Raw genomic sequence first — 14,790 nt, 5'->3', positions numbered from 1 at the left:
TGAAGAGTTCTAGTCTGGCCATTCAAAGCCTGAAGTCCGGAGAAGAGTTTTCCGCTGGGCATCAAAGCAGGTTATTCTTACCGTCTTCACTTAGATTCACTGCTAGAGATCCTATTAGTAAGACTTTGGTTCTCTGGTTGAGCCAGTATAAGCCCTAGAGAGACAAAACCTAAGGAAGGTCCCTTCCTAGACTCTTGGGGAGATAGTAACAGCCAAACTAAAATGCCCTGCTACATCCATAGAATACTTGGTCATTAAAACAACCGTATGGAAATAGATGCATTGCTGTGGAATAGGCCCTGTAAGTGTGTTCAGTTAGAGAAGCAGGTCCAATGTAGTATTTATGGTGGCCTTTCTTTCACATAGTTATTTGTTTGTGTGTTTAAGTACATGTAGAGTCGTTCTCCTAGAATGTTCTAGAGACTCATTTTCCACTCAATGTTCTGAGCAAAAGTGGTCCCAGGAGCAGATGATACTTACTGTACCACTCCTAGAGTATCATAATAGAGCATTCAAAGGCTCTCAGAAGCCTTGTGCTAAGGAAACGTTTGCTTTTTCCCTGTGAGGTTTCACAGGTTCGTTGGACCGTGGAAACTTTTTCTCATGTGGTAGCAATAGCCAGCATTTATTGAGCGTTTATTATGTGCCGGGCAATGTTGGTAATAACCCCGCAAAGTCAGCAGCACTATCACTGTTTCACACATGAGAAAACAAGGTTGGAGAGATTCCGTGACATTTGTGAAAATCCCCCAGAATTACAAAGATGTGCTGTGAGCTACAGGGAAGTGTCCACATTCTGGTTAATTCTGGCTCAGGCTGGTGGTCCGCCCGCCACATCTGTCAGCGGCGCCGGGGACTGTGAGCTGATGGGCGGTGGTTATCCTCCACAACGTCAGCTTGGAATGGAAGGGTATTCCTCGGGATAGCCCCTGCTTTTCTCACAAACCCCTTCTAGAACTCTCTATTTCTCTATATGTTTTAAGAAGTTACTTATGCTTTCTAGCAGGTACAACTTCCTGGCTTAATGAATTCCACAGGTTTCCTGACTACGCTGTGGGATTTTGCCTGCAGAAAACGCAGCATGTGAGGCTCAGGTCCTCCCTGCCTCCCCTGCAACCCTGTTTGGAGGCTCTGCCGGCCTCCAGGGCGTGGGTCTGCCCAGCACCCGCGCCCACCTCAGGGGCTGCTGTTTTCTGACAACCGGAAGAGGCAGCTCTAGGGGCCAGGAATGATTGGAAAACTCCCCGTTTCTTTGATTTTCACCTCCAGTGGAGGGAGTGTGAATGGGGAGCCAGGAGCGGAGGTGATGGGTCACCCCTAGGAGGGGTGTGGGAGGGTGGTCCTCATTTCCATGTCAAGTGCCAACCTCGTGCCGACACTCCAGGGCAGAGCCTCTTGCTTTCCCCAGACGCTCATCTTCAAGGTGCCATTGACTGTTGCTGAAAACCAGGTGACCTGATTCCACGATCCTTGAAAATCACTACCGGCAGATCAGAAACCTGACTGTGGATCAGGCTCACCTGGGAGAGCTCTTGAAAAGGCAGATTCCTAGGCCCCACCCCAGACCTACTCAGCTAGAGCCTCAGCGGCAGGGGTTCTGGGAATCTGCCCTTTCCAAAGCTCCCCAGGAGACGCTGATAAACTGCTTCATACCCTAGAACTTGAGAACCGCTGCCCCATGTCATTACACGGATGTTCGGCGTCTGAGTGGATAAATGTCTCTTTGTGGCCCTTCATCAGATAAGGTGTTGTAGTTTTTCTGGTGTTGCTCATAATTCCGTCTGAACTGCTGTCACCTTTATTTTTAGGTGAGGAGAATTCGTGTCGCGAACTGCAGTAAACATAAGTCCTGTTCGGAGTGTGTAGCAGCGACAGACCCTCACTGCGGTTGGTGCCGTTTGCTGCAGAGGTATTTCCTGAGTTCTTTCTCACCAACTCACGATTTCGAAACAGTGGCATGCGGCTGCACACTTGTTGCCCTACTTTAAGGATCCGTGCCAGTGACCTGGGGGAACTGATCTCTGCGCCAACTAAAATACCAGTGTGTAATCTGAATTAATTCTCAGTGATGTTCCCAGTTGTGTCGGTGCCACTGAATCATTTGACCTGAACCACTGAGAGGGTCCCCAACGTGGAGGGCAGAGGTTGAGGGGGGTTGGGGGAAGGATACCGGCGTAAGTTGGAGCTGTCCCTGTAGCTTTTACTTTCTACAGAGTTCTCCAAGACTGGAGAGAGATGCAAAATGTTCTCTGTCAGAGGACATAAAAGAATAGGCGTGTTTGAAAATTTTCAGATGAATCCTCGTGATGTCACGTGTTTGGTTGGCTCCGTGGAAGCCTGATTATTGATGATGTTGTCTCTGGGTGCGCTGTACAGCTGTGCAGAGGCCTGATGTGCAGTCTCAGTCTCCGGGCAGAATCTGCCCAGCCTGGTCTTGAATTACGATGTTCACGACCCATCTAGGCCCAGGGCGACTTGTAGCGGCTTCCTCGCCATGGCAGCTCCCAACGTCGCTGGGACCGGCCTGGTTGGATTCGCTGTTGCCATGGCAACCCAGTACTCGGGCTTTTGCTATAGAAGCAAGGAAGAGAGAGCCTGAGCTGCAGCTCAGGCAGGGGGAAAAAAAAAACACATAACAGTGTCTGTCAGTTTGGTGCTTTCAGTTTTTAAAGGTGAAAAAAATAAGAAAGAGTAGAACAGGTGCAGAGAAGCTGAAGGCTAAACAAGGGGCAATTTAGGGAGAGAGAAGAAGACTGGGGGTAGAATTGGGGAGCCTTTGGGGGAAGAAGGCAAGAGCAATGAAGGGAGAGGGGGAAAATACAATATAAGCAAGAGGTTCGGGAAACAAACTAAAAATATGGGGCTGGAATTAATTAAGAGTTCATGGAGGAAGTCTGAAGCTGAGATGCAGCGAGACACATGATTGCCCTTCCTTTTGCTGGGCCTCCTTGCCGGGCTGTTTGCTTCAGAATCATCGGCAGACAAAAGAGGCAAGGCCAGAAAGATTCTCATGAATAATTGTAATTGGGTGGGAACGTTTTCTTCTTGTCGCTTGCCTAAGACTAGAGTTTAAGAAATTAACCGATCGTGAGCAGCACTGCATCGCCACACACCCACCAAGCAGGTCTGCCATAATCTTTCTGATCTGTTCCATTTATGTAGCTTCTCTGTCTATATTTGTAGAGCTCTGTGCAGGAGTTAATTCAGTGACAGCAGTGGAGATGGTGGTGATGGTCACAGTGGTGATGGTGATTAAATAGCCACGCGTAGCAGCTAGTGGCTACTCTTTCGGCAAACACAGGTCTGGCGTTCATAGGAGATGTCCGAGCTGGTGATAGGACTTTGGGGGTTAGTAGTATTCTGATGGTACGTCGTGAAGTCTTCAGACCAGATGAGGGAGGGAGTGTAGATTGAGAGGAGGATTAGTTGGAAAACTGAGCATTGAGGCGGTACAGTGTTTAGGGGTCAAGGAGATGAAGAAGTAACAGATAGGGAGAGAACAACCAGAGGGGAAGCGGAGAGACTAAAGAAGGTGGCCTGCTAGAAGCCCAGGGAGGAAAGGAGGATGGGAGTGGTCCATTGTGCCAGATGGTGCAGAGAGGTCAGGCAAGAGAGGAAGAGAATTGAGCCACTGGGCTTAGCAGGCGTTGACTGGTACGGTGGCAAGGACAGGAAGTGTTGCTAAAGCTGTAAGAGAAAATTAGAAAATTAGAAAATTTCCTCCGCTGAGAAAGCAGAAAAATGGAGTAGACGTTGGAGGAAAAGGTGGAGTCCAGAGAGCTTTGGGGTTTTCTTTAAGATACATGAAATAGCAGTGTGTTTTTGTACTGTCGGGAAAGTTCCAGTAGAGAGAGAGAAACTGACGATACAGGAGAGAGAAGGGAGAATTGTGGGGTGTTGTCTTTCAGCAGATGAAAGAAAATATGATCTTGTGTACCCGCGGGGGACCCAGCCTCAGCCAGGAGCATGGGACCCTTCATCCTTGGTCATGGGAGGGAAGGTGAAGAATATGGGCTCAGGAGCAGGTCGGTGATGGAAGCACGCACAGTGTCTTTGCATGTGGCTTTACGTCATTTTCAGTAATGTAAGATGGGTGAGGTGAGGGAGGAAGCCCTAGAGTTGGAAGGGAGAAGAGAGAGAAGGTATGGGACAGAGTGGAAGAGAGAACAGAGCCGGGAAAGGGAGAACAGTTGCCACACGACATCAGGGCTCACTTGAAGTTAGTGGTCTTGCTTTTGAAGTGAGAGCAGTAAGCATGGGTTTGCTTCCACAAGCCATGTTTGGCTCCGTGGGCATAGAGGTAGGGTAGTGGAGAGTTAGATTAGCCAGAGATGGGGCTTTGCCAGGAAATACATTCAAGCGGGGAAAGCGGGGCCCAGAGCTGAGGGTGCCTACGAGGGATGGACAGTGATATGGATTGGGGTACTTACAATAGTGGACCCTGGGCTTCAAGCCAGAAGTGAGCTCTAGGGAGGGACGTGAGGACACGAGAGGAGTGAGAGTTGTGGAAAGGTAGCCAGCTCTGTGCAGGGGAGGTTGTTTTGGGGTTTAAAACTTGTTGGAGGGCTTCGCTGGTGGCGCAGTGGTTGAGAGTCCGCCTGCCGATGCGGGGGACGCGGGTTTGTGCCCCGGTCCGGGAAGATCCCACATGCCGTGGAGCGGCTGGGCCCGTGAGCCATGGCCGCTGAGCCTGGGCGTCTGGAGCCTGTGCTCCACAACGGGAGAGGCCACGGCAGTGAGAGGCCTGTGTACCGCAAAACAAAAACAAAAACAAAAACAAAAACAAAAAAAACTTGTTCGACCTGGGGAACTGGAGAAGCGGTAGTGGTCAGACTATGGGGAACTTGAAATTAAGGTCATGGTGGGGGCGGAGTTATTGGTACTGGCAAGGTCTGGGGTGTGATTGTGTAGCTGAAATAGGATGAAGGACAAGATCATTGGAGAGAGGGTCAGGGAACTGAGGAGGGGTCAGAGTGTTCGGTGGACCAGTCACCAAGAAGGACTATGGGAGCAATGTTGGAGAGACCAAGGAGGCACACAGTCCAGAAAAGAAAGGAATTGCCCATGGGCGGGGTGGGCCATGGATGCTCTTGACGAGGAGAGGCCGGGGGATCTGGCAGGTGGCCCGATGGTGTGAGCTTCCGAGCTGGGGAGTGCAGGGGATGGGGCCAGGCTTGGAAAGAAGGGAAGAAGATTCATCCCGAAGAGGCAGCAAGAGACAAGGAGGACCACTGTGATGAGGGAGAGGAAACAGCCAGCCCTTGGTGGGCTGCAGGGAAGCAGGGTCCTCGGGGAGAGAGCGTGGTAAGCAAGTCCAGCAAGATGGTGAACGGAACAACTGGAGAAGTTGAAGACATCAGGACTGTTATTGATGATGGGCTGTGATAAAGGGATCCAGCCTTCTGGAAAAGCCTGCTCACGGCTTCCGCTGCTTCTGCTCTTGTCCCCTCACCCCCGCCCCAAGAGGAGTGGTCTTGTAAAAATCTAAACCGGATCATTTTACTCCCCAGCTTAAAAACCTCCACTGGCCTCCGTCGCAGAATTCAGTCTGACTCCCTTGCTCCCAGGGCCTGAATACAGGGCCTCCCAGAGTCGGGTCCTTGGTTATTCTCAGACCTCTCATGCCACCCTCTCCTTCGTTCACTCGACCCCAGCCACACGGGCTTTCTTTCTGACTTAAGAATATGGCAGGCTTTTTCCTGCCTCAGGGACTTTTCACCTGCTGTTTCCTCAGTCTAGAAAATTCTTCCCCAAATGCTTCCACGGCTGGCTCTTTCTTGCTCATCAGGTCCCAGCATACATGTCTCCCTGCAATGACCCAGTCTGAAGTAGCCTCACCTCAGTCACAGTGACGTCACTGTTTATAGGCTTCCTGGCCCCATCACTATTTGAAATGATCTTTCTCTGCCTCTTCCTTTATTAAAATGTAAGTTGCATGGGAATCTCGTCTTGTTCATGACTGTATCCCCAGAATCTAGAATGGTACGTGGTGTATAGTAGGTGCTTAAAAAATATATGTTAAATGAATGGAGTACACTGAGTGATTGGGAATCTCTACCAATGGCAGGCCGAGACGTGTGCATTAAGTATGTTAAAACATTCCGGATTTGTGGACTGATGGCCCTTCCCAGCCACGTCGCATCACTTGGTTTCAAACTGGCTTGGTTCTGACCTGAGATGAAATAAAACTAAGCCTCAGATCCGTGACTCATGTTAAGCTGTTAGTACCATTCAAAATTAGGAATTCTAAAAGGGGTTGTTTTCTTATAACTGTAGAGCATCCCACTGTGTTTATTGTAAGTGTCACAGATTTATTTAGAAAAATAATTTACGTTCTCTGTTGAGAAGGTTGGGCTTTATTTCATACACGTCTAGAAAGTGGATTTGTTGAGGTGGGGGGGGGGTGCAAGAAAATGATCTTAACTTTCTTTTGATCAGACATTAAGAATAGGCATCCAGTATAAGCAGACAAAAAGCAATTAGATAAACAATGAGCTCTAAAAAGTCTAGTATTTTATTGTTGGAACCACAAATCCAACCTATGCTGAATTTGTCTGTGTGGGTGGAAAGTGAATTTTTTGCAGGCTGAATATCTTGGGTTTGGAAGCAGCTTCTCAGTTTCTCCCATATTGCAAAGCACAGCACATGTGTTTAGTTATGGATTTCCACAAAACTGGCAATCCGGAACCAATGAGCGGGTGAGGTTCCAAAAGTTCATTTGCAAGTTTGTTTGGCACTCGGAGTGCATTTTCCCATAGAAACAATGTCATAAATTAAGGACTGATTCCCAAGTCAGCCCACAAAATTCAGTTTATCTAATTTCAACAAACATTTATTGAATCTCTACCAAGAACCCAAGAACCCAACGTGGGAAGTGAGATAACTAGGTGATACTGAGAGAAATCAGATGCCGTTCTCGGCCTTAAGGAATTCACATGCCAGCTAGGGAGACAGAGACGTCCATGGCCAACGTTCATTCATTCAGTCATACATCCCATCGACAGATATTTACTGAGCGCCTACTGTGTGCTTGGGATACTGTTCTTTCTTGCCCGCATGGAGCTTGCAGTCTAGTGAGGGATAGAGACAGTGTTGGTAGTCAGGTTTCTGCTCCAGTAATACTGTGTTAACAAACAGATTGTTAGTGACTTAGAAGACCAAAAATTTGTTTTTCTTGATCGTGGGTCAGCTTCAGCAGTGGCTGCAGGTGGAGGGTTTGATTCAGGTCTCCTTCACATGTCTCTCATCCTGCACATACTCTCCTCAAGGCAGGCAGCAGAAGCACAAGAGCCCAAGCTAAACTCTGCAGCACATTCAGAGCCTCCGCTCATGCCGTGTTTGCTGATATTCCATTGGCAAGCAAGCCACACAGCCAAGCCCAGCATCAGCGGGGTAGCGAAACATACGCTTTCTGCTCTAGTGGCCAAGGGTATGGGTGTGTTATTCCAGTACAGGAGAGATTGCAGAACTGGGAACAATAATCCGGTCTACCCTAAAAAGTTAAGGAGCTACCAATCTACTAATAAGTAAATAGAGAATAATAGGGTTAGCACAGAGGACGTGGAGGATTCCACGGGGACACATAAAAAAAAACAAACAAACATCTAACCACCAAATAGCAAGTGTTGGCGAGGGCGTGGAGAAAAGGGAACCTAGTGCACTGTTGGTGGGAATGGACGTTCGTGCAGCCGCTATGGAGAACACTTTGGAGGTTACTCAAAAAACTAAAAATAGAACCACCAGGTGATCCAGCAATTTCACTTCTAAGTATTTTTCTGAAGAAGATGAAACACTAGTTCAAAAAGATACATTCATCCCTATGTTCACTGCAGCAGTATTCACAATAGACAAGATATGGAAGCAGCCTAAGTGTCCGTCGATAGACGAATGGATAAAGAAGATGTGGTGTATATATGCACAGTGGAATACTACTCAGCCGTTAAAAAAATGAAATCTTGCCATTTGCAGCAACATGCATGGACCTAGAGGGCATTATGCTAAGTGAAATAAGTCAAAGAAAGACAAATATTGTATGATTTCACTTATATGTGGAATCTAAAAAACAAAACAGATGAACAAAAATAACAAAACAGAAACAGAGTCGTAGGTACAGAAACAGGTGGTGGCCCAGGAGGAAGGGGTTAGGGGGATGAGTGAACTTGGTGAGGGAGATTAAGAGGTACAAACTTCCAGTACAAAAAAATTAGTCATGGGAATGAAATGTACAGCATGGAGAATATAGTCAATAATATGGTAATAACTTTGTATGGCAATGGATGGTAACTAGACTTGTCGTGGTGATTATTTTGTAATGTATAGAAATACCCAAATGCGCCTGGAGCTAACATAGTGTTATAGGTCAGTTATACTTCAGTTACAAAGACAACAACAGGTACAGCGAAAATGAATCAATCAAAGAAAAGTAACCTAAACTTAAGGTCAGAGAAGGCTTCCTGGAGGAAGGGATGTCTAAGCTGAGCCTGAAGTGTGAGCAGATATCATCCAGGTAAAGAGGAAGCGGGGGAAGCTGAGGGAACAGACGGTGCCAAGGCTGGAAGCTGGAGGAGCGCCTGGCCTAATGGACAGTAGGGGAAGCGTGCGGTCTAAAGAGCGTTGGTTAATGAGGGCGGCCTGGTAGGCAGGGGCAGGGGAGGAGGGGTCTTAAAACCCACGTTAAAGCATTTGAATTTCGTTGGAAAGACTTTGGGAAGCCATCCCAGGGTTTCAGTCAGAAGACAGACTAGATCATTTGTGTGTTTCAGAACAAGCATTCTGGTGCAAGGTAGACTACAGATGACACCGCTGGAAGCCAGCAGGTCCCTTAGAAGGTGGTTGTAAACCAGGAAGAGATTGGGGTATGGATAGTGGGTATGGAAAGAAGTAGGTGGACTTAAGAGCTATTTGGAAGATAGAATTGACAGGACTTAGGGATTAATTGGATCCCCCCTTGAGTCTGACACACTAAAAATAGGGCCATAAAATGAAAAATACAATATCAAAGTGGCCACCGTTTTTCTGGAAGATGTATTCTTTCTCCCTCGATCTGAGTCCTCACAAAGAAAGTAAAGAAATGATACCAAACATACACTGGATTCCTACTGTGTTCCAGGCCTTGTACGAGGCACTAGGTTGGAGCCCAAAGCATGGGTACCCAAGTCAGATGGAGAAGGACTCCCAAGAGATGTGGAGCTGAGTCTCATAGGTGCAGGGGCTTTGCTGTTGAGATGATAGGGCAAAGAGTGTGGGTATCTGCCTTGTGTACCAGAGGGACAGAGGTGTCATTGACCGAGCTGGAATGTCGGAGAACTAGCCAGCTTGGGGTGCCCAGTGATGCAGGGGGATGACTTCCACACTGGCAGCAGGAAGAACGCAGACCTGGAGCCAGTGTGTGGTGTCGAATCCAGGCTTCTTTGTGACCTGCAATTTCTTATCTTCCCTGTGCCAGATCTCCTCTTCTGTAAAGCAGGGCTAGTAACGGTGCCTCCCTTGCAGGGTTGCTGAGAGAATTAAACCGGATGATGTGCATAAAGTCCTAGGCACAGTGCCTGTTCATAGCAAGCACTCAAGTCATGTTAGCTACTACTATGGCGGAAGCCCAGAGGAAGGAGCCGTTGGTTGTAACCTAGGTTGGGAAAGGCTTCAGGGAGGAGGTGGCATTAAAATTGGGTCCTGGGGAAGAGGAAAAAAATGGGTCTTGAGGCCTGAGTAGACGTTCCCTGAGGGAAGGAGCGGGTGAGAGGTAGTTCAGGGAGCGGAACCAGCACAATAAAGAGATCATTTTATTCTATTGTTTTGGCCATGCGACCTGTGGGATCTTAGCTCTCCGACCAGGGATCGAACCCGCACCCCCTGTAGTGGAAGCACAGAGTCTTAACCACTGGACCACCAGGGAAGTCACTACTATAAGAGATCTTTTAGGGGATGGCAAATTGAATCATGTTACCCCAGCGCTGGCTTTGGAAGCAAGGAAGTAGATGGGAGGGACCACGATGGGAAGGGCTCTGAGTTTGGACTCTATTAGTTGGTGCTGGGAACTTATTAAAGGGTTTTCAACAGAGGACTGGCACGATAATATTTGTGTTTTTAAAAGATGATCCTGATGGCATTGTATATAGAACATGAAGTGCGTTAACCCAAGCATTAATTGTACCACACCTGCCACTCCTACCCCCTCTAGGGTCACTGTCTTCTAGTATATTTTATAAAGAGTGAGTTGATCTCACTTCTCTTCCTGAGTCATCTACTTAGCGGCTGTTTCTCCAAATTTCACATACCTCTCCACTTCTCCCACCACCACCATGGGCTCCACTTGCGGTCCCAATCACGTAATGGAACCAGGGCTGGGTCCTCTTCAGAAAATGGGCCACATAGGAGAGGCCACACTCATCTTTATTGTCCATCCCAGAATGCCCCACCCTGCCCAGGATGTGTTCAGGGCGGGGACAAAGCCCCCAGGTGTGCGAATTATAAGGTATCTGTGCGCTTCCCTCACTTGTTTGTATAAATTTAACATTTACTCATATCCTTCTGCATGCTTCCACGTTTACAGTTAGAAGACTTCCAAGCAGCCCCTGGTAGCAGTTTTTAGGTTTTCATCTGCTGGCTGGCTGTTCAACACGTGACACTGTGAATGAGGTCATTTCTCAACCTGGTCTGACAACAGACTTTCTGAAAGCGTTGGGGTAGCAGAAGGGGATTTGAACACTGGAGAGAAAAACTAAAATCTGCCTGCTAAACATATTCATCCTCAATACCCCAGAGTAATAAGCAAAAAGAATTCAATGATTTGCTTATGGACAAATCCAGTTCCTTGCATTGCTCTCCTGTCTTGAGGTCTGTCTTCCCTCTCTCTCCCAAGAGACATTCCTTCCTCAAGCCTCCCCAGGGCCAATCAACCACCCTAAGGCCTATGAGCTGCTATTGCCTGAAAACTTGACCAAGACAACGCCTGGTGCATGGTAACCCATCGCCACATTCTTCTGAAACCTGAGTTACTCTGGTTCAGTCTGCCATCGTGAGACGCGGGCATTATGTAGCAGAGAAGGCCCCTGAGGGCTTTTCAGTAGAGGAATCCATCAGAATGTGGCCACTTATCCTTCAGAAAGCTATTACAGGGCCCCTTCTCCAGGAAGCCTGCCTTGAGTCCAGGCCCAGCCAGGAGGCAGGGTCACCATGCATGGAGGAGAATATGCTTATCACACATCAGATGCTGTGCCCTGAATGTTCCATGCATGTTCCGTTTAGTCCTCCTGGTACCTTGTGAAGAAAGTACTATTACAATTCCCACTTTTGAGAAGAGAAAACAGCCTTAGGTTTCTATATTCATTTCCTACTGCTGCGGTAGCAAATCACCACAACCTTGCTGGCCTAAAACAACATACATTTATTACCTTGCAGTTCTGGAGGTCAGAAGTCCGCGGTGGGTTTCACCTTGGGCTAAAACCAAGGTGTAGAAAGGTCTTCATTCCTTCTGGAGGCTGTTAGGGAGAATCCGTTTCCTTGTCTTTTCTAGTATCTGGAGGCAGCCTATGTTCCTTGGCTTGTGGCCTCTTCTTGCATCTTCAAAGCCAACAGTCTAGCCTCTTCAGATCTTTCTGGCTCTGAATTCTGTTTCCGTCATCACGTCTCTTTTGCTGACTCTGACCCTCCTGCCTCCTCTCATGCAGCCTCTTGTGATTACTTTGAGCCCACTCGGATAATCCAAGATAATCTCCCCATTTTGAGATCCTTAATCACATCTTTGAAGTCCTTTTTGCCATGTAAGGTAACAAGTCCCAGAGATTAGGACATAGACATCGTTGGGGGCCATTAATCTGCTTACTACAGGTTGTGTAAGTAGTGGAACCAGATTTCAAATCTAGGCTCAGCTCTAACTCCCAAGCCAGTACCTTTCCCTACCACTATAGTGAAAGGGAGGAGAAACAAAGGAGACATTATCCCTCATGGTGGTGGGAGGAGAGGGCAGAGCCTGGTCCAAATGGACCCACCATGGATGACTGGTTTAAATATGGAACTCCGGGCCAACCTGAGTTATAGAAACCCTTCCAGCTTGAAAGTTTAAGCATCCGTGCATTCACTTAACAGATCTTTACTGAGTACCTAGTGTGTGTCAGACACTGTTCTAAGCACCAGGATTCTCTAGCAGTGAACAGCTCAGCCCCAAATCTTTGCCCTCATGGAGGTCCTTCTAGTGAGCCGTGTTAGTTTCCTAGAGCTGCCATAGCAAGTGGTCACCAACTCAGTGGTTTCAAACAATGCAGATTTACTCTCTCACAGTTCTGGAGGCTGGAAATCCAAAATCAAGCTGTTAGCAGGGCCACTTTCCCTCTGAAGGCTCGAGGGCTGAAACCTTCCTCTCCTCTTCCAGCTCCTGGTGGCTCCTGGTGTTTCTTGCCTCTGGCAGCATATCTCCAACCTCTGCCTCCATCTTTATGTGGCCTTAAATGTCCTTCTCCTCTCTCTTGGCAGAACACTAGTCATTGAACACCTTAAATCCAGGACGATTTCATCTTGAGATCCTTAACTCGTTACATCTGCGAAGGCCCTGTTTCCAAATAAGGTCACATTCTGAGGTTCCGGGTGGATGTGAATTGTGGGGACCACATTATTCGACCCACTACGTGAGGGGGGATGGACAGTGTGAAAATAAAGAAGAAAATAGCATGTCAGATGCAATCACTGTTAGGAAGAAAAATAAAGCAAGGAGAGGGTAGGGCATGCTGACTGGAGGCAGGGGAGGTTAGTTTCAACCAGAGGATCCTGGAAAGCCTCACGGAGAAGGGGACAGCTGAGCAAAGACCCAAAGGAGCACACTCCACTTTGGGGATGGCCCCCTTCGTAGGCTATGACCTCATCTAGCCGAGTGGCTGGGAAGACAGTTTGAGGTGAAAGGTGGTTCTAATTCTGCATCTGTCCCTCCTTTCCTTCTAATCCGGGATGTGTCCTCGTGCCTGAAGTCTGTGCAGTGACACTCCTTTATGGTCCAGTGCAGCTCTAATGGCAGCGTTCATCATAATAATGGGGTTTTGGGGTGGCCCCACCTCCTTGTGTGAGGACCCCATTGTGCCAGCTAATTGTGTAGAAGCAAGTAGGACAGCTGTCTGTGGGGTGGAAGCAGTGGGGAGCAGAGAGGAATATGTTTTTCGGGCCTGGGGGCATCACTGAATTACCCTGGCAGAGGCCAAACCCGGGCATCTGGGTTACCGAAGATGCTGAAAGGGATTTGGGGGCCTTCTCACGCTGGGAGGGGCGGGTCTTGGGTGGACATGAATCCCCTGGGTTCTTCATCATCTTTGTCAGCTGTTAGAAGAGCTGGGAGTATTTCAAAGCAGAAGGTGAAGAGGGGTTGAAACTATGAAGGCGCCCAGCTCTTTGCGCCTGGACAGCTGACAGTGGCTGGCACAGGGAGAACGCTTACCGTACTCAGAAGCCAGTTTTGTTTTTGGTCCAACCTCAGCCTCCAAACTACTTATCTTCGCATCTCTTTAATTGATGTAGCCTGACTCAAGCAGGTACCGTTAGGAACACCCCTTTTAGTAAATATATGTTTTAATGGAATAGATTTTTTGTTTTGAAATGACCTTATCTCAGGCAGCAAGCAATTTTGTAAGTATGTATCGATTGGCTTTTAAAAATTCTTCAAATGTTTTCACTTGTCTTGGTGACCTAGTACTTGTCCTGTTCCCAGCAACTCCTCCACATTCAAACAGATGTTCATATCTTCATTGGAAGCCTTCCTGCCAGTCTTTTGTGTTTTTGCTCTTGTGATGTTTTGTAACATTTGGGCACTTGTATCCCGCTCTATGGAGAATGGACCATTTCTGAAATGCCCCATGTGGGATTCAGTATTGCTCTCTGGAAGATGGGGTTGTTACCGCTGCCAGCTGTTTACTGGTGGGGAAACTGAGGTCCTAAGAGGCTAAGGAATGTGTTCACTGTTACAGAACAAATGTGTGGGAGAGCAGTTTGGAACCCAGATCTTCCTGACTCAAGAGACATCATTTTCCCATCTTTATTTCCTTGCTACCTGTTTTTTACGAATGCCTCCCTTAAATTCTTCAGTTCAGGGTTTGCGTTTGGAAATTAAATCACCAATTTTTAGTGCACTCATCACCCACCAAAGAACCACATGGGGTGAAGGCCACAGCTCCCTTTTGTGTGAGTGTTTCAGTCTGCAGATGTGTTTTACGTGTGCTAAATAGCTCCAAGTTTCAAGACAAAGGTTGGTTTTCCACCACGCCAGTTAACTGGCCAGCCCAGTGAACAAAAATCAATGAAACAACTTAATGCTGGTATCATGGAGACATAGACAAGAATTTAGTCACTTGAAAATTTAATTCTTAATCCAATTTAGCTAACGCTTGTTGAATACCAGGCCAGATACTAGGCCCTGGGGAAACAAAAATGAATGAGGCTCTGCCTTGGAGAAGCTCACAGGTTAGTGTGGGAAGCAGGCACTGACCAAATAATTTCAATACGCCGTGGGAGGTGCTCTCATAGCTGGGGCTCAAGGCATAGGGAGACCCGAAGAACCCTTGGGAGGAGGAGGGTTGTGATTAAGAAACTTCCAAGGGGCTTCCCTGGTGGCGCAGTGGTTAAGAATCCGCCTGCCAATGCAGGGTACATGGGTTTGAGCCCTGGTCCGGGAAGATCCCACATGCCACAGAGCAAATAAGCCCGTGCACCACAACTACTGAGCCTGCGAGCCACAACTACTGAACCCACGAGCCACAACTACTGAGCCCGCGAGCCACAAAGCCTGCACACGTAGCCCATGCTCTGCGACAAGAG

At 47.9% G+C, this 14,790-nt stretch overlaps 1 protein-coding gene across 1 annotated transcript in view; it reads left to right on the top strand.

The window, feature by feature from the left end:
• Positions 1-14,790, top strand: part of PLXNC1 (plexin C1) — a 141,996-nt gene that overhangs the window by 32,106 nt on the left and 95,100 nt on the right. The window contains exon 4 of the mRNA XM_019952201.3: positions 1,809-1,909. Coding sequence (XP_019807760.1) covers positions 1,809-1,909 — 101 coding nt within the window. The remainder of the gene's footprint in view (positions 1-1,808; positions 1,910-14,790) is intronic.

This window comes from Tursiops truncatus, chromosome 11 (assembly GCF_011762595.2).
Source record: "Tursiops truncatus isolate mTurTru1 chromosome 11, mTurTru1.mat.Y, whole genome shotgun sequence".
Lineage (NCBI taxonomy): Eukaryota > Metazoa > Chordata > Mammalia > Artiodactyla > Delphinidae > Tursiops > Tursiops truncatus.
The sequence above is the reverse complement of the archived record's forward strand: the minus strand, read 5'-3'. Positions and strand labels throughout refer to the sequence as shown.